The sequence below is a fragment of the Oncorhynchus mykiss genome, chromosome 12 (assembly GCF_057628025.1).
Source record: "Oncorhynchus mykiss isolate SJ-2025 chromosome 12, ASM5762802v1, whole genome shotgun sequence".
Lineage (NCBI taxonomy): Eukaryota > Metazoa > Chordata > Actinopteri > Salmoniformes > Salmonidae > Oncorhynchus > Oncorhynchus mykiss.
The window spans coordinates 68,442,768-68,462,536 of record NC_143033.1 but is presented as its reverse complement, the minus strand read 5'-3'; the positions used below and the strand labels follow the sequence as shown (position 1 = coordinate 68,462,536).

The 19,769-nt window shown below is 42.8% G+C and overlaps 1 protein-coding gene across 1 annotated transcript in view; it reads right to left on the bottom strand.

Annotated features, from left to right (window-relative positions):
- crhr1 (corticotropin releasing hormone receptor 1) overlaps window positions 1–19,769 on the bottom strand; it is a 167,449-nt gene that overhangs the window by 133,270 nt on the left and 14,410 nt on the right. Inside the window, exon 2 of the mRNA XM_021624572.3 lies at window positions 26–113. Within this exon, the coding sequence (XP_021480247.1) occupies window positions 26–113 (88 nt within the window). The remainder of the gene's footprint in view (window positions 1–25; window positions 114–19,769) is intronic.

Below are 19,769 nucleotides of genomic sequence, written 5' to 3'. Positions count from 1 at the left end.
TTAGACGACTGGAGGAGGGCCTCACCAGTGAGATTGGTGGACAGCAGGAGCAGTGTATCACAGGTCAGGTCAGCCGTTGTCCCGGAGATCACCACTGCCCAGATGGTCAACACCTGAAAAGGAAAAGAGAAATAAATAAAGAGAAAACAAGTATAGTCAGTCTGTTTCTGGAACTGGGGTAAAACACATTTATCTAAAAGACAGATGACATAAGTTTAGTACTGATGTGAACTTCACTGTCAACTTGAGACGAGGGAAACATAGGCAGACACTATGTCTAGTGTCCAGCATTAGTCAGCCTACCTCCCACACAAAAAGGCAGAAAATATCCCCAAGTTCCCAATAGTGCATTTCTATGCTGTTCACTGAATAAAAAAATGATGCTAATGTATCAAATTCATTGACTATCAGACATACTCCTAGTCTCAGCATCGTAAAATACTGCATTAATTTTACATGTTGGTTTTATGCACATATTTTACATTTGTGGCATGAATTGTTCATGTTATTTATATACATTACTTCACTATAGGTTTCCGTGATGTACAGTATAACGAACAACCTGCAGAGTTAAAACCTTCAGGACTTTCCTTTGAACCTGAAGTACAAACATTCATGTCAATTATGCATGCATATTGCACTAGCTTGTCATGTAGGCTGTAAAGAATATATTCACATGCACCCTTTCCCTTCTGAGTACCCTGGCCCTCACAAGTGGTGCAGTGGTCTACGGCACTGCATCTCAGTGCTAGAGGCGTCACTACAGAACCTGGTTCGATTCTATCACAACCGGCTGTGATTGGGAATCCCATAGGGCGGCGCACAATTGGCTCAGCGTCGTTAGGATTTGGCCGAAGTAGGCTGTCATTGTAAATTAGAATTTGTTTAGTTGCATAGTTAAATAAAGATTCAATCAAAATGTACAGACCTAGAGAAACATATGCAGTAGATACATAAATATCCCTATAGGCCAGGAATCATGAACTAGATTCAGCCGCAGGCCAATTTGTTCTTGAGCGAATGTTCAGGGGGCCGGAAGATGATCACACATAATCTGTAGACTGCAAATTGTACGCAAGATGCCCAAACGTATATAATAGTTGACAAAAAAATGATGAAATGTCCCATGGAAGAATGGCGACGTGTCCCGTTACTAGAGTTCCAGACACTTGCCAAGGTGCATTGAAGCTGTTCTGGTTTGTGGTGGTCCAAAGTTCTGTTAAGACACTTTGTGTTGGTGATTCCTTTATTTTGGAAGTTACCGGTATCTCTACTATGAGTGGGAATACTTCGGAACAGATTTCCAAAATTAAAATCACTTAGAGCTGATTTTCTGTCCAACAATTAAATTGTAGTTATTTATTTTTAAGTTGGGGGTGGGGGCAAATAAAATCACCTGCGAGCCAAATTGTTGGCGGAATAAAAGTGTTGGGGAAAATACATGTTATCCACCTGTTGCAAGGATGGCTAAATGAAACCCATGCAGGCCGTATTTCATAAACTCAAACCGCCCATTCTTTCCGTGGTCGGTCTCACGTGAAGAGCCTCTAGCGCCATAGGCGCTGAGGCCCTTCGTCGAGGAAAAAGGTATTTCAATTACCACACACCCAGACAGGGAAGAGGAGAAGAGGCGGTGGCTTGCTAATCTAAGACCCTGCTCCCCTCCTCCTACCCCCATCCCTCCTCTGAGGTTTCCTACAAATGACACTAAATTGATTTGTGACCTACATTTCGTAATATGTTGAAATTGGAATGCAATAATCCATGAAGAGAGGAAGCAAGAATATACAATAAAAAACACACACAGGGACCTGGTCTGCCGTAGAGCCAGTACACTCAAAATAGCCTTGACTGCTTGAGAACATTAAAGGGGTTTTATGTAACCTCATCTGCTTGCTTGTTTGCTTTGCTTGTGTCCTTGTTGATGAAAGGAGAGTTCAGAATTCAGAGTGTGTCACAAGGAGCTGCACTTGAAACATTACCTTTCCTCTCAGGGAGCTCTACTTATATGCTCTGTCTCTTAACGGTGATTCATTATCACAACAAAATGGTGCTCTGTGTCAGTAGCGATGTTCTGGCATAACCTTCAGCTTAAAAACAGGATGAGCAAGACGTGGAAATGTAGTTCCACTGAATGCATTCTTCCGTAGCAATAAGCTGGCAGAATATTTGATCAATCAATCTTTACAAAAACGGTGTCAGCCTTGATAATGCAATCACGCGTTCATTAAAGTACTTCTTGACTGACGTTCACATAATTACCATGTTTGGCAACATCTTAGCCGTGGTTCTACAGTAATGCACTCTAATGCCGCATAATGACCACACATCATCACTGCAGCTGGCCAATACAGTACAACATGAATTAATTTCATTCACTCAACTAATTCAGACACTGCCATGTGGTGTGAAGCTGATGCACAGCAGGTATCTTTCACACATGAGGAATATCTTACCAAGCATAACACTTCTGTGCTAAGTAATGACAACTTTATAATCCATTTGAATAAGTACATGGTTGGTAAAAACAAAGAAAATGAAGGGTGACAGAATGGTGGGGACTTTGTATTTTTTGTTGTCCCTAAATCCCAAGTCATTGTAGTACCTATATATTCCTAGTCCCTAGAGAGAGAGAGGTAAATCTGGGTTGGCAAGGAGATACTGTATACCTAGGGGTCATGGGCAGGTTGGCATGGAGACATATCCAGGGGTCATTGACTCATTATGCCCATGTAGTATTCTATACAACTTAATCCTTCTCCTAAGCAAAGTGGGTAGGAGTGAGTTTGTTTGAGTTTGTTTGTGCGTGTGTTTAAAAATGTATACTTTTAAAGTGAAGTTGGCAGTTTAAATGTGAAATACTTATCAGCTGGCTTCTGATTAAAAAGTAATAATAAATATCTTAATCTTAATATCTTAATATCAAAAGCCTGAGAAAAGAACCTGTCCCATGGGGGATTTTTGCTAAATCAGAAACAGATCTGTGAATCACTCTCAAACCATAATTAGAAATAATGTCTGAGCTAATGAATCCCAATCCACAAGGTGCAAAGAAACTTATGTCACTCACAAACTGCACCTCTAGCAAGTAGATCTCAAGGCACATATCATGCACACATGCGAGCACGAACAAGGGGTTAGAATAGGCGCAGGGAACAGAACTGGAAGTCGGAACAGAAAGGGAAACGAATGTGATCCATACTGTTCTGGAATAGAACTGTTATTTTAAAAGCATAGGAACATTCCAGGCATTTTTTCAGGCATTTTTCTAGTACCACATAAAAACGCAACAAAGCGCCTATGCAAAGCCCTCACTCTGTCACCCAGAAATGTATTCCAGTGTCTTCCTCCAAGCTGAAAATCTTTGCCAGTGTTTGTGTGTGTTCAGGCTACCTGCCCCTCCCCCCCCGGAGTACAGGCTACTGTACTGACGTTACAAGCATGATTCAGGAAATATATTTTAAACTAGTTATCACGTTTCATGTTGGATTCATTAACTACAAAAAGATAAGACTTGTTTTTAATTCTGGTGCCACTCTGCACACACAAGCTTGTTAGCTAGCTCAAAGGACATTCAAAGTTCCTCTATGGAAGCCGCTCCTCCTAGGTATAATTCTGTGGTTCTAATTCAGAGAATCTATGTCATAACAAGATGTCCAGTGCTTCAAGCCTCCTTCTCAACCTTCTCTCGCTCTCTTCCCACCCACAAAATGTCAGACACATCTTGCGCCATAGGCTACACTCATCTGTCCATCATGCATGTAAACAACTAGCTTGCCTGCTCTGTCCGCACTGATTGCCAAAGTCATTTAATGGGCTAAATGTAAAAAACGGTGGATTTCTCAAGTTAAAAAAGGAACAGAAAGGAATGATATAAACCTGTGCTTTTGTTGTTGTTGCTAGAACCGGTTAAGAACTTTATTTTGCTGGTCGGAACAGAACAGAAATAATTTTGGTTCCAAACTCTGGCACGAACGCACAACCCCCCCCCCCTCACCCCCCACCCCACTCAACACACACTCACACACACACTCACACACTCCCCCCACAAACATCTGAGTTACACATAGCCCAGAGTGAGTGCTTCTGTGCAGAGTGGAGAGGAGAGGAAGGAAAACACAGGAAGCCAGCCTTCTGCCCTCAGTCAGTTATTCAAAAGAGCAGAACAGAGGAGTAGGCATGGGGGAGTTTAACTCATAACCTAAAGGTGGTATGTCCAGCAGAGACATATGTGGTCACCTCTGACTTCTTGTGATTCGCTCTGGTTCATTCCAGCGAAACTGACTGCACACTATGGGAAAATGGAGCCTATATGCCAACCATGGGTAAAGATATCACAAAAGGAACTGTCACACACTACATGCTGAGACGTTTTTTTTTAAATGTAGCTACCGAGCTGAGAACATTATGTTTCTCTTAAAGTTTGGTGAGAGTGCGGTTGTCTTGTGGTTATTTTGCATATAACCTTTCCACAACTTTCTGGTAATGGTGCAGGATAGACGCTTGGCTTTCTCAACATTCTCAGCATTTAAGTAACTTGACAAAAAAAAAAAAATCTTGGTATTTCATTTCTTTAACAGAACGTTTCCTAAAAGTTCAAACATGGTTACATTTGGTCATGTTTAAGAATGTAAAACCGTGAACATTCTCAAATAGTTCAGAGAATGTTAAGAACCAATGTTCTACTATAGGAATGTCAGTACTTCAGCATAATGTTTCCTTCAGGTTTCCTCATGGTTCTATGGAAAGTAAAGTTTTCAAATTGCTCCGAGGACGTTAAGAAAACAACAACATAAAAACGACAAGAGAACGCTCAAAGAATGTTGTTTCAAAAAAATAAAGTACATTCCGTTCTTAGCATCAACAAAACTCTCTCTATCCTTTATCTTGATAAGTGTGTTCAGATGTATTGGTCTTAATGAGTGCTTGCTTCCTTTTAAATGGGGTCTGTTTCAATAGACTAAAATGAAGAGCTTTGTATGCGTAAAAAAAACATGGCGTGCTAGCTCCATCCTGGTGGCGCAGTGGACTAATTCCATGTACAGGTATAGAGAATAGAATATTATAGTTTTGAATCTCACTGATGCCTAGTCACAATAAAAAAATCAAAAAAGTCCAAATAACCTATCATTTCCTTTCTAAGAGCGTTAATAAAACCTCCCATAAAAACTTCCAAGGAACCAGAGTAAAACATTCTCAGAACCTCCCTGCAACCTAAAAATAAACGTTCCCAAAACAGGCTAAATGTAATTTTGTTTCACTGTTATTTTTTTATTTCTTTACTTATCTTTTAACCTAATACATATTTTTTACTTAAAAATTGCACTGTTGGTTAGAGCCTTAAGTAAGCATTTCTCTGTAAGGTCTACACCTGTTGTTTTCGGCGCACATGACAAATAACATTTGATTTGATTTTGTTCACTTCTGTTCTCAGAACATTTTAAAAACGTTACGTTTTAACCGGTCAGGAAACATACTGTACGGCTCCGTTCCCACAACTTTCAAGGAACCAAATGTGCTAGCAGGGATAGCTTTCTCACAGGCTTCGGAAAGTCTGCGTGAGATACCATTGCTTGTAATTGTCTCCCTCGTGAAGGACTATTTTACAGAGTGTACCAATTTTGCTCCTTGATCAACCGTAAGGCAAACTTGGGTTTGAACTGACCCTGACTAAGTTACAGTACCGTTGCACATCCTCATTTAGGAAAGTTTTATTGGAGTGTTCTATTAGCCACAACCACAGGGTGTGCCCTGTCCCGTCTTGTCCCGTCCTGTCCTGCCCTGTCCCGTCCTGTCCTGCCCTGTCCTGCCCTGTCCTGCCCTGTCCCGTTCTGTCCTGCCCTGTCCCGTCCCGTCCTGTCCTGCCCTGTCCCGTCCTGCCCTGTCCCGTCCTGTCCTGCCCTGTCCCGTCCTGTCCTGCCCTGTCCTGCCCTGTCCCGTCCTGTTCTACCCTGCCCTGTCCCATCCTGTCCTGCCCTGTCCCGTCCTGTTCTACCCTGCCCTGTCCCATCCTGTCCTGCCCTGTCCCGTCCTGTTCTACCCTGTCCTGTCCCGTCCTGTTCTACCCTGTCCTGTCCCGTCCTGTTCTACCCTGCCCTGTCCCGTCCTGTTCTACCCTGCCCTGTCCCATCCTGTCCTGCCCTGTCCCGTCCTGTTCTACCCTGCCCTGTCCCGTCCTGCCCTGCCCTGTCCTGCCCTGTCCTGCCCTGTCCCGTCCTGTCCTGCCCTGTCCTGTCCTGTCCTGTCCTGCCCTGTCCTGTCCTGTCCTGCCCTCTGACTTTTCTGCAGATTTCTTATTGCAAACGGGGTGAAACAAGTGAGGGTCTGTTCAAGTTTGAAAATACTTTGCGCGAATACTGAATACTGTGGTTTAGTTGCCAGAACATCTAACAGAGAAGGTCAAATCAACTTAGACAAAGTAATAAAAAATAGAACTAGAACAATAGAATACATTTTTAGGCGCAATTGTATTGGCAGCAGAGAAGTGTTCATTTTATGAGCAAATCCCCCGACAGTTTAGCCTAAAATTGTAAACAATGAACAATACATGGTAATTCAAACAGGCCACCATAGCCCTGCTCCCAATCTGCAGTTGCCAAAAGGGTTGAAACTAAATCTAATTCTGACTGTCCATAGTCAGTGCATGTGATAAACTATTCTTCCTGGTTCCACTTTAAACAAACTACAACTTTTGTCTTAATGAAGCCTTTATAAACCCGGAATAACACATACATTCATCCCTCAGAAAACATTCATTATCAATAATCTTCAAAAATGAAAATGTATGTGTCAAAATGCAATTGCTAAAATGAAAGGGGTCAACAGGGAAATTGCTCTTGATCTTCCATCGAGTTCCTTTTGACTGTGAATGAAAGTGGATTGTATTGGTGCCAGGAGGACTACCTGACTATCTGTCTTATGGAGTTCACCAGATAACACTGGCCCAACTGGCTTTACAACTGATACACTGGCTGGCAGCAGGCCTTCAATCAAGGCAGAGTGACTGCCACAATGTTGTTTTTCATTCTTTCCATTCTTGTTTTCCATTCTTGGGCAGAAAGGGGTAGAATCGATCACAGCCAGTATTGTATCTTCATTTGTATATAACGGAGGATTTGAGCTCCGGCTTCCTTTAGAGCTCAGGGCATGGCACTCATAACCATTCAGCAATGCACCTGTGTGGTGAGTGAAGATAGGTTCGTGCCCAGGTCACAGCCTATTAATCAGCCCATCAGGACATGAAAGAACACCCGGAGAGGCAATTTTCACTCCTTTATCCACCACCGATCCCCTTAAAGTGTCTGACATCACTTTGTGGCTTTATCAAAACTTTTCAAGGTCCCACACAATAACAGGTTTCTACAAATATAATACTTGACACACACACTATAGTGAGTGAATAGAGATACAGGTTTTGAAAAAAATAAAGTGATTCAGTCTTCGCAGAGTATCAAAACCCTAAGATGCCTGAACGACCGCTGGGGTAGAGAAGTCAAGTGCCTGAACTCCCTCCCTCTCTCCACTGTGCTGCACCACGGAAACCCACGACTCTCTCCCAGGCTTCTCAGCATGATTCCTGGCTCTCCTACTTCCCGGAAACTTTTGATGGTAAATCCGGAAAACAATGTGGCAACGCTGGAAGGCAAGTGCATTTTGAACCATGTTTGGACACTGGTTTCAGGGGAGAGATTCTTGGACTAAGTCGAGACAAATAATATGAGTTTATCCCAACTACCTTGGTGTGTGATTCACATAGGTCCTCCTTATATACTGACAAGGCATTAACACGTGGTATTGACATTGCGCTACATAAAATGGCATTGGCATTACACCACCATGATGCATCTGTTTATACTATCCAAAGTTTCAGACAGGGTTCTACATGCCTTGCCAGAAGCCTTTCCATGCGAGTTGAATGGCACCTCATAAAATCCTCTTCAATTAGATAATGCGTGTGTGTGTGTGTGTGTGTGTGTGTGTGTGTGTGTGTGTGTGTGTATTGGAGAGAGTTACTGTGTGTGTGCGCATGTCTGTGTGCGTGCCCATGTATGTGTGTGTCTGTTTCTGCATGTGTCTGTGGTCACTGACTAAGCCACACACAGAGGGTTGTCTGAGTACACCAGCGTTAGCAGCAGCAGCCGTCTGTAAAATTTATAATCCACGTCTAACAATAGGTACCAGGCACCAACAACATGTAATATATACGCTGGGCTCTTACAAATGGCAATGCTGTCCTTACACTCTCAATTCTCATCCCCATCCACCACCATTGGCCCAACTCCATCTTGGAGAGGCTGCGTAACAAGAGGCTTGACATGCACACAGACACAGACATGGAGCCAGGGGCTGGAGCATGCAGTAGGAATGGGTTCACCGCAGCTGACTACAGTCAACAAGAACAACCTTCAGAGTTATGATGCGTTTGGCAGGTTGGTTCTGAGAACAAATAGAGTGGAGATGATCCCTGCTTTGGAACGACTGATATCCAGGGATTGTTGTTCTTCTACTAACCCCTGAGCCCCCAAACACGAGACAGCATCACCCCCTGTCATGATCCCCTTAACCCTCAGGTTCGAGGAAGGCTGAAATTATTCTGAGAAAAAATGATTTTTCTTGTGGAATGTAAGAGGTTGGTTGGTTTCAACAAACCCCTCCCCCCAGAGGCAAGAGTCGGCTGTGTGTGTGCCTGTGAGGGCCAAAATGCTACAGAGGCCAAGAGAAAGCGGCGTGGATGTTGGAGAGATATTCATGTGTTAACATTTTGTATTAGCACTCTAAACCACTAAATTGATATTATGTGTAGTAAAGTGTCTTAATACATCACAAACAACTAGTCCTCCATCATGCCGTGTGATATAATGACACAAACTACAAATACCACAAGCATCATCCAAATACCAGACCTTCTGTTATTTTCACCCAATTGGTCAGGCAGAAATTTGAAAGAGCATTATCTATAACTTCAAGCTGCCACAGTCTCTCTCTGATTGGATGACCCAGTCTGGAAAAACAATGGAGTGTGTCCTGAACTGCACACAACCCACAATCTTTCCATTGCTCTTTTCTGTCCGTCCTGGTGCAAGGATTTAGCTTGACAACTGAATTAAGGGTGGAATTTGAAATGCTAGGTGAAGTTAGTAACAAGTGAAAAACAATTATTTTTAACATTCAAATCAACTTTACACATGGGAAGATTATGTTACCAAGGGCAATGTGTGTATTGCTTTATAAAGAGTGATGGGTGCTTGCTATATGAAATGCTTGTTCTGCAGCTAATGAGAGCCAAACAAACACATCAACACGCATAAACACACAAACACATGCTCAAGCACACACACACACACACACACACTTAACCAATCTCTTCTGGTGAAATATGTATATATTTTTTTTAAATTTATCAACGCTCACAAGTGATGTCCCGCCTCTCACATTGAAGACACAGTATATAATATGATTGAACTCCCTCACGCTAAGCGGCTAGCACATGACTTATTTATACTTCAAATGGACGGGGTGATCGAATTGCTCTTAATTCCCCCCTGCCATAATGAATGGGTTTAAGAGCAATGCTGGCTGCTGTAGTAGTGCTCCCTCTTTCTCTCTCTCTTCGTGTGTGTGGCAGTAGTGATGCGTGAGAGATACAACCCACGCAAAGTGCGCATGGCACGAGTCGAAAAGCATGTCTCCATTAGCTCACTCTCCATTGACACGAGACAATGTAATGCAGCATCAATTGACTTCTTCCACAATATAGCTGTCCTCATGTAATCTATTTGAAGAATTTCTTGATGGGAGATATACACTGAGTATACAAAACATTAAGAACACATGCTCTTTCCATGATATAGACTGACCAGGTGAATCCTAGGTAAAATCAATGATCCCTTATTGATGTCACTCGTTAAATCCACTGCAATCAGTGTAGATGAAGGGGAGGAGACAGTTTAAAGAATTATTTTTAAGCCTTGATACAATTGAGACATGGATTGTGTGTGTGTGCCATTCAGAGGGTGAATGGGCAAGACAAAAGATTTAAGTGCCTTTGACCGGGGTATGGTAGTAGGTGCCATGGGTACCGGTTTGTGTTAAGAACTGCAATTCTGCAGTTATTTTTACGCTCAACAGTTTCCCGTGTGTATCAAGAATGGTCCACCACCCAAAGGACATCTAGCCAACTTGACACAACTGTGGGAAGCATTGGTGTCAACATGGGCCAGCATCCCTGTGGAACGCTTTCGACACTTTGTAGAGTCCATGCCCCGATGAATTGAGGCTGTTCCGAGGGCAAACGGCAATTCAATATTAGGCGTTCTCAATGTTTTCTAGTATCAGTATACTGCGTTAGTGTTTGTGGTTGTATTCACTTGTGACATGCCCATTTCTGATCCTCCACTTCAAGGAGTACAAGAGCGACCATTTCTTCAGCAGTATCACAGAAACCTTATTAGTGTGGCACTACACAGTAGTTGTGGCATTAAGTTAATATTGCCGGAGACTCAATTTAATTATATTGACATTAATTAATGTGCTATATGACCCACAGCTATGAATACTTTAAATTGCTTCCACCACATTAAGCCTGATTAAAAGGTGACATTTTTTTAAATGAGCAAATACTGCATCGTTTAGTCATGGTCAAAACCAAATCTGATGTCCTGTGTTATTATATATATGCCTCCCTAGTGTCCATTGCTCAAAACGTATCTGTCAAAAGCAGTATTGTCATTGTACTGTAGTAATTTGGTAGGTCTTTGTCCTTGATCTCATCCAAATATACAGTATACTTCATGCCCTAACAGTAATTATAAAACAGCTGGTTTGAGGTCAGGCACATCAAAGGAAATGTGTTAATCAGTTTTTCTACTACAGATGGAGCTTTTGCCTCTTTCCAATATAAATGTAACCTATGAATAATTAGACTGCATTTGTTTGGGTAATTAAAATGTATAACCAACAACAACTCAAGCCTCATGCATTGAGAATGTACTCCATTTCCATCTGATAGCTAACAAGAAAGCAGCTTTGAAATACAAACAGAACTACTTCCCTTCCCTATTAGAAGTCATTCGCAATTGTTATACACAGAACTGAGCTCCCAGACCCAGTTTGAACCATACTACCAAATGGTGAAATAGTTCAGTGCTCAGAAGCAGACCAAATCAAAGATGTTTGCCTTCTTTGCATCATTAACCAAAACAAATCAAAATTCAAAAAGACATGAAAATAGAGGGGCCAAATGCTAGTTGTTGATAGGTCCTTGGTGATGGCAAAGGCTACTAGTCTTGCGGGTCAGACATCCAGCTTACTTAACTACTCTGTAGTAATAGTTTACTCACTGCTTTGATGTTTGTCAGAGAGCCGGTGACAGCAGAGAGTCTGACATCATACAAACCCCTATCATGTCTGATCATATGTGACAAATTGTACTGCCCTGTCACAGTTGAATTGCTACTGATGTGTATGCTATTAAGGGGGAGCTGGATAGCAGCTCCAATGGCAGACTCCATTATATTGAGATTTAAGTGTCAGGCCGCCAGTACGCATGCTAGCTACAATTAGGCTAGCATGGCAGATAAGCCTGACAAACAGACCCTTAGACACGTCAATGCATCAGGGCCAAGTGACACCATGTTGAATTATAGGCGGTGCCTGAGAGATCTGATTAATGGGCCATCCTACATGATTTTCTATCTTGCTTCGTGCTTCAAAACAACTGGGACAGCATTGGGAAACAAGTGGAACCTTTCACTAACGCAAGGTTCTGCGTGGAACCCCTTTACCACTAAAATGTTCTAAGTACAATATGTTTCACCACCAAAGGGTTCTACCTGGAACCAAAAAGTGTTCTCCTATAGGGACAAAAAATGATCTTATAATCTTAGAGTTTAGGCAAGGGGGATAAATGGAGTCTGTGATGTCTGTGATGCGTGACAAACACATATTTCTTTAGACTTTGATTACACTCAGTGGGTTTTAGGATGAAAGGGGAATTTAACTTTTGATCAACTGTATCATACTCTAAACCAGTGCAAGGCCTTTCTCATAAGAACCTCAGTGCTTATATGGGTCAGTGTTTCACGCATAGGGCAGTTACTTAATCCACTCTAGTGGAAAGTTGCTGATGATGCACCTTAAAGTAAGAGGAATATATTGGCAGCAGCATAAAAAGCAAAGATGAGCATAGCCTCTTCGGACATGAAATGCCCACAGGCTATTTGATAAACAGGGCTTCCTTTCGGTCTACAGTTTTTCTGCTCTGATGCCGGTTAAGGGCATATTATCATTTTAGACGTAACCTTCATGGAGATAAACGTCCCTATCAGCTTTGGTATTGATCTGTCAATCTTACATTGATTCCTATTTTCTCTGTCCACCAATCAGATGCAGTGGCGGTCGGTGACATTTAAGATGAGGAAGGATAATTATTATTTTTATGATCATGGCCTTATTTCTATTACAGCATATTGGATGACTCATTCATATTCCATTCACCCAGCTCAATGTAACACTAATAGGTTTAGGCTACTACATCATACTCACATTTTCCCTATACCCACCATGAGGTTGCTACAACCTAGCCTATGAATGAAAGTACACTGCTCAAAAAAATAAAGGGAACACTAAAATAACATATCCTAGATCTGAATGAATGAAATATTCTTATTAAATACTTTTTTCTTTACATAGTTGAATGTGCTGACAACAAAATCACACAAAAATTATCAATGGAAATCAAATGTATCAACCCATGGAGGTCTGGATTTGAAGTCACACTCAAAATTAAAGTGGTGTGTGTGTGGCTTCCACGTGCCTGTATGACATCCCTACAACGCCTGGGCATGCTCCTGATGAGGTGGCGGATGGTCTCCTGAGGGATCTCGTCCCAGACCTGGACTAAACCCTACGTCATAGTCACTAACAACGCATATGCCTGGAATTTTTATGTTTCCCATTGCTCCTCTGAGGAGCCTCCACTGATCAAATGTGGTATCAACAAATCTTCGTCCAATTGGTTTTGGTAGCAACAATGCCCCCTTGCCCTTATTTATCTAAATGGAATTTATACATTTCCTAGAATGGACATTAGGAAACCAGCAATAAAGAGAGTCCCATATGTTGCTATGTACTGTACACTTCAAATCCAAATACATCATTTTCTAATTAGAATGATTTCCCACTCAAAGGATTCCACAAGCTCTTTGTTGAATAAATATCTCAGCTCTACTCCAGGCCAAGATGTAGAAGAGTGAACGGCAGTGATGGTCGCATATGTTGCTTTGTACACATCATCCAAATGCTTAATTAATACCTCATTTTTGATATGTATACTTGAAATCCAAATACCTAATCTTCCCATTAGAACCCAATCACTTTCCACTCTCAAAGGATTCTCCACTTTAGCCTCTGATGTAGAAGAGCACAGATCCTAACAGTCGTCTCCAGCCATACCACTCTGCAATGTCGAATGATGATGTTCGGATGGGGAGAGAGAGAAAGAAACAGTGGAAGCCAGTGCAAAACAGCTGTAGAGCTGTAGAGTGGAAGGTAATGGACTCAGAAGAGGTCTCCATCGCCATATGTCTTCCCTCTGGCAGAGGCTGCAGGGCTGCTGGCCCCCCTTATCCCTCCATCCCTCTATCCCTCCTCCACCAGCCAACCCTCCATCTTTCTCTTTATCTCCAGAGCCAGGGACCGGGCCTTCTTGAAGCTTGACAGCTGGGATAGGGAGTGGAAGTGTGGCCAACGTTGGCCCATGCAAGTGTATGTTGCTGTCACTGTGTGGATCTTTGAGTGGCTGATGACAGGTGCTAGAGACTCCCACACACAAACACACACACACACACACACACACACACACACACCCACCACCTGGCTATGGGCCCCATCGGCCCCATCAACCCCGAAACGACCCTTTCCCTCCATTTAGCTTAGTTTCCTCTCTTGGCTCAGCATTTACTCGTTCTCCATTCATATCAACGTGGTAATGATTGGACAGGATGAGAGGGGTCCACTTGGCTGTTTCTCAAATGGCTCCCTATTTCCTATATAGGCTCCCTATTTCCTGTATAGTGCACTACGCTTGATCAGAGCCCACAGTGCTATAAATACAGAATAGGGTGCCATTGGGACGCAGACCTTGATAGCCACTACCTCCTCCAGCTGTCGAGAGTAAGGTGCCTCTGGCTACCTTGGTGGCCCATAAGGAGCGGCTGTTTGTGTTAGCTACAGTGTCTAAGCTTGACTTATCTAAAGTGAGCAGGCTGCTCACTGTGAATGAGTCGATAGTCTGGGACCAGCAGGAAAAGGGGCCCTGCTTGACATTCAGCGCACCAGCAGCTTTCTAGGCAGAACTTCTGAAATGAATCAAACCGGAAGACGCTGTGGTTCCAAAATCTTCTGAAAATATGTTCTAAAAAACAAAAACAAGTTGATAATCCCACTTGGGGAGAGAAATCAAATGGCTAAAGGTTGGTGTATTATAACTGAGACTGAGGGCCTTTTGATGGTTGAGTGGCTTGATGGAGTGTTGGATGTGAAGATCACCTGGCAGAGGATGTGGCGGTGAGGTAAAATACAGTAAATTGGACATTTTCCGCAGTCACTGTGGTCTGGCCACACACTTAAATGAGTTTTCCTGCTCTCAGCCTGAGGGAAGATCAAATTTTAACAGCCACTATAAACACCTCCAAAGGGGAAAGAGGAGAGACAAAGGTGCTTTCAAATTACCACAAGGATTAAAACTTTCTGCCCTTGTCTCAGTCTCCTGACGATGCAGGACATTCCAGTCATTTTAAACAGCCTCTCTCTCTCTCTCTCTCTCTCTCTCTCTCTCTCTCTCTCTACACGTCTCTTTCTGTCTCTCCATCCCTCTCTGTCTCTCTCCTAGCACATAATCGAATCTCCATGGTCACTACACAAATCTTCCTGCAGGCTAGCATTAGGCTTGTGCTAGCCACAGACGTAAGCTGTTAATTCCTCCACGGTGTGTGACAAAGCAGGCAAACTCGACGCGCCAACATGCAACAGTCAGGAGAAGACTCACACTGCATTTATGGATGCGGAACAAGACAGCAGAGTCAACCGCCCGTGAATACATGTTCCATCATGCTCTCTGTGTTTGCGTTTTGCAGCCTCAGAGGTGTCTTTTCAAATGGCTCATTTGAGATTCAGATTCGGAAAAGTGTTACTGTCCCATTGCCGAGCAAATTTGGCTTTCTCTTTAGAGTTATGAAATACAAATGGGCATGGCACGGTGACAAAGAAAAAGTTGCAGCACATATAAAAGACAACAGCGTCTACTGCAAAGACGACAAATTGTGAACGAGCCCATAAAAAGACAGTGTGCGGCACCATTATTTCATTAGGCTTTGCAGCCTCGCCGGCGCTGCGACGTGAGCGATGGGATGCAGAACTTGGTCTGCCTCTACCAGACTTAACAAACAATACATTACAACTAATGGGGGAGAGGGAGCGAAAGAAAAACAACGCGACTAGACAGTGATGAATGCCTTGTTTGTTCAACTACCAGATATCTCCAAGTTTGTTCAAACCTCCCACATTTCAAACAGAAGCCCCCGCGGAGCAGGAAGCACACAGCAATGAAAAAGAATAGCACACAGAAGCCTTTGAGCTTCAGGAGAATGCAAAGTCTTTGCCTGCTTTGCATCCTGCACTGATGATTGATTTCACAGGCACAGCTAGGGAAGCTAGAATCAATCTAGGATGGCCGTCTTGCAAAAACTAACATTGATATATGGAGGTAAACACTTAAAGAAAAACCAGCCACCTTCACCCTCGCAGCCGGGCTGTATACTGTAATTTGTGTTCATCCACCAACCTGTTTTGAAATGACATGGTAGATAGATAACCAGCACTACAGATGCCATGGCAAGCTAACAAACTAACTAAGCAGGTGCCATGGCTAACTAACTAACTAACTAACTAACTGGCACAGAGGATGGTGGGGACCGTGCTCCGTGGGCGTAAGTAAGGAGGACAGACCCTTGTCACTGTTGCCTGCCAGGCTGCCTGATCTACTTTGATCCCTGGGGCTAGATCCAGCTAGCATACTGTGGTGCTGCAGCCTCAGCAGCACCTCTGTTCCGTTTAAGGCTCTAATGGTGTTTACACATGCAGGGCATTATGACGCTCCACTGTTTACCCTGCCTTATTATCACAGGGGGGAGGGGGGGGAGAGAGAGAGAGAGAGAATGTGTCGCTTGCATGGGTGGCATAATATGGATTGCATTATATTGATTGTTGGCCACACTTCCACTCCCTATCCCAGCTGTCAAACCATGGGTGTATGTTTGTTTGTGTGTCAGTCAGAGCTTGTGGGGTTTGTAGTATAGAACTTGTGTGTTGGTGCATGTCATGAAAGGCAAGTACGCAAGAACGCTAATACTGTCAAGAGACAGGTGTGTGCGTGCACTCACTTCGGTATCATTAATGGAAGTTATATGTTTGAGTGCTGTGTCGTCAGTACTGTAGGTGTATATTTGTAGGAGGCTGCATGGCATGTATCTATTAATTAATGCTTAATGATACTTATTGTGGGTGTTGTGGGTCTCTCTATCCGTATCCATGGGAGCCAGGCCAGGGAACGTGTGTGTGTGTGTGTGTGTGTGTGTGTGAGTGAGTGAGTGAGTGAGTGAGTGAGTGAGTGAGTGAGTGAGTGAGTGAGTGAGGGATGGCTACTGAGGACACCAGAGCATCAAAGCCCTGAGAGAAAACATGTCTATGGGAGATCCCTATTTCTTCCCATTTTGATACCCTCTGAGGGAGGACTGTCGGATCAATATTTATTCTGCCTCCCCTATGGGCTGTGGTCAAAATAAGTGCACTACATAGGGAATAGGGTGCCATTTGGGACAGAGACTAAATATGCATCTCTACTTTGCCTCTTCACTTGCCCTTGCGGTTGTGGTTGATTCTGGGCTGGTATTGCCGCTGTAAGGTTGTTAATTGTGATAAATGAGAATGTCACCAGCTCCTACGGTAGCCCAGCAAGTCAATATATTTTATGCCAGCTCTGGCATGGCACGGAGCTGATGTCTCTGTGGGTAATTAATGGAGGATGCTCAGGCTTGTATCAAGGATGGTGGTACAAAGGCACAGTGCACCTCTCTCTTGCATACTCCTCTCTCTCCCTACTCTATAATTCTAGTGCAGCCACTTGGGCAGTCTTGTGTGTGTGTGTGTGTGTATCTGTGTCCGTGTAGGACTGTGTTGTGCTTGCATATGGGTGCATGTGTATGTTTGGGAATGGAGGTGATTGTACTCGTACATGTTCAAATAAATTAGACGTCGGAATGGTACGTGGATAAGATCCCTTGGTCATGCCCCATACAGACTGATTCTGTCCTTTGTAATTTTGTCTTTCCTCTGGAGAAACTAAACGATGACGTTCATCTGGATAGGTGCAGTCTCTCTGAGACGTTGTGACACGGGGGAGCGAAACATGGAGTCAAGCGCTTCCACTTGACTTCCTGCATATCTCAGGCGCCTCGAGCCTGCGACAGATACCGGGAGACCTGGGATATAAAAAAAAAAAAGTCCCCACTCACAGGACAATAAATATGTCACTCTGTCGTAGGAAAGGAGGCCAGTGTTTACAGCCTGACCAAGCATGGGTTATCAGGCCTCTGGACAATCCACAATGCACCATAAACATTACAGCAGAGATGGAGGGGGAGAGAGGGAGAGGGAAAGAAAGAGAGCAAAAGGAAGGGAAGAGTTTGTAGTATAGTGAAGACTTAAGGGCCATTTACATTATCTCTCTTCAACATCAGATGTGTTACTTTTCTGTTTATACTGGCCTTGGATGTTGTGTGGCCAAAGCTACATTCCTGCTTCCTATGTGAGCGCAGCTATTAGCATACCGTAAATACCATAGTATATAGACAAACAAAATGAGGATAGCAATTGAAATTATACAGGAGCTTCTCATCTAAACCATATTCCACATAATGTTTTACACTTAATTAATGCAATGATTCAAACATTTGTGGATATTTTCTAAATATATTTCCATTTGGCTGAAGCAAAAACGCTGTAAATAATTGTATATTAAAATTTCCGTTGTAATTGTGTTAATGATTTTCTTGTGCTTATTCTATTTTATATGAATTGTGTCAAATAATTCAGCATCAGCTGCCATCAATACTTTGTAATGTTGAATTTGAAATAAACCAGTCTAAATACAGTGCTTTCGGTAAGAATTCAGACCCCTTGACTTTTTCCACATTTTGTTACTTACTGCCTTATTCTAAAATTGAATTACACATAATACCATATAATGAAAAAAGCAACAAAAAAAACGTTTTATAGACTATTTTGCAAATGTATAAAAAATGTCAAACTGAAATAAAACATATGTTTTTTTACCTTTATTTAACCAGGCAAGTCAGTTAAGAACAAATTCTTATTTTCAATGACGGCCGTGGGTTAACTGCCTGTTCAGGGGCAGAACGACAGATTTGTACCTTGTCAGCTCGGGGGTTTGAACTTGCAACCTTCCGGTTACTAGTCCAACGCTCTAACCACTAGGCTACCCTGCCGCCCCAAGTATTCACACCCTTTACTCAGTACTTTGTTGAAGCACATTCGGCAGCGATTGTAGCCTTGAGTCTTCTTGTGTATGATGTTCCTGTACAAGCTTGGCACACCTGTATTTGGGGAGTTTCTCCCATTCTTCTCTGCAGATCCTCTCAAGCTCTGTCAGGATGGATGGGGAGTGTTGCCACACAGCTATTTTCAGGTCTCTCAGGAGATGTTTGATCGGGTTCAAGTCCGGGCTCTGGCTGGGCCACTCAAGGACATTCAGAGACTTGACCCGAAGCCACTCCTGCGTTGTCTTGGCTGTGTGCTTAGGGTCATTGTCCTCTTGGTTGGTTGAACCTTCGCCCCTGTCTGACATAAATAGACAAGTGTGTGCCTTTCCAAATCATATCCAATCAATGAAATATACCACAGGTGGACTCCAATCAAGTTGTAGAAACAATTTAAATGATGATCAATGGAAACCGGATGCACCTGAGCTCAATTTCGAATCCATAGCAAAAGGTCTGAATACTAATGTAAATAAGGTATTTCTGTTTAAAATGTTTAATACATTTGCAAAATGTCAAAAAATCTGTCATTATGGGGTATTGTGTGTAGATTGCTGAGGATTTTTTTTTGTGATCAATTTTAGAATAAGGCTGTAACGTAACAAAATGTGGAAAAAGTCCAGGTGAATACTTTCCAAAGGCACTGTACACAGTAGAAGTTGGAATAAATTGGAAAAACAAGTAACTTAGAAGAACAACAAAAATAACATATTTAACTTGTAAAAGTACCTCTTGTTAGCTACTCCCTATAGTTGTGCAGAATTACACTTTAATGTTAATTTCTCTACCATGAACTGCCTTCAACGTCGTTTTAGAGAATTTGGCCGTACGTCCAGCTGATCTCAAAACCGCAGACCACGTGTAACTATGCCAGCCCAGGACCTCCACATCTGGCTTCTTCACATGTGGCATCGTCTGAGGGGGGAGTAATTATGTCTGTAATAAAGCCCTTTTGTGGGGAAAAACTCATTCTGATTTGCTGGGCCTGGCTCTCCAGTGGGTGGGCCTATGCCCTCCCACCCCTGCCCAGTCATGTGAAATCCATAGATTAGGGCCTAATTTATTTAAATTGACTGATTTCCTGATACGAACTCTAACTGAGTACAATCTTTGAACTTGTGGCATGTTGCGTTTATATTTTTGTTTCAATATAGT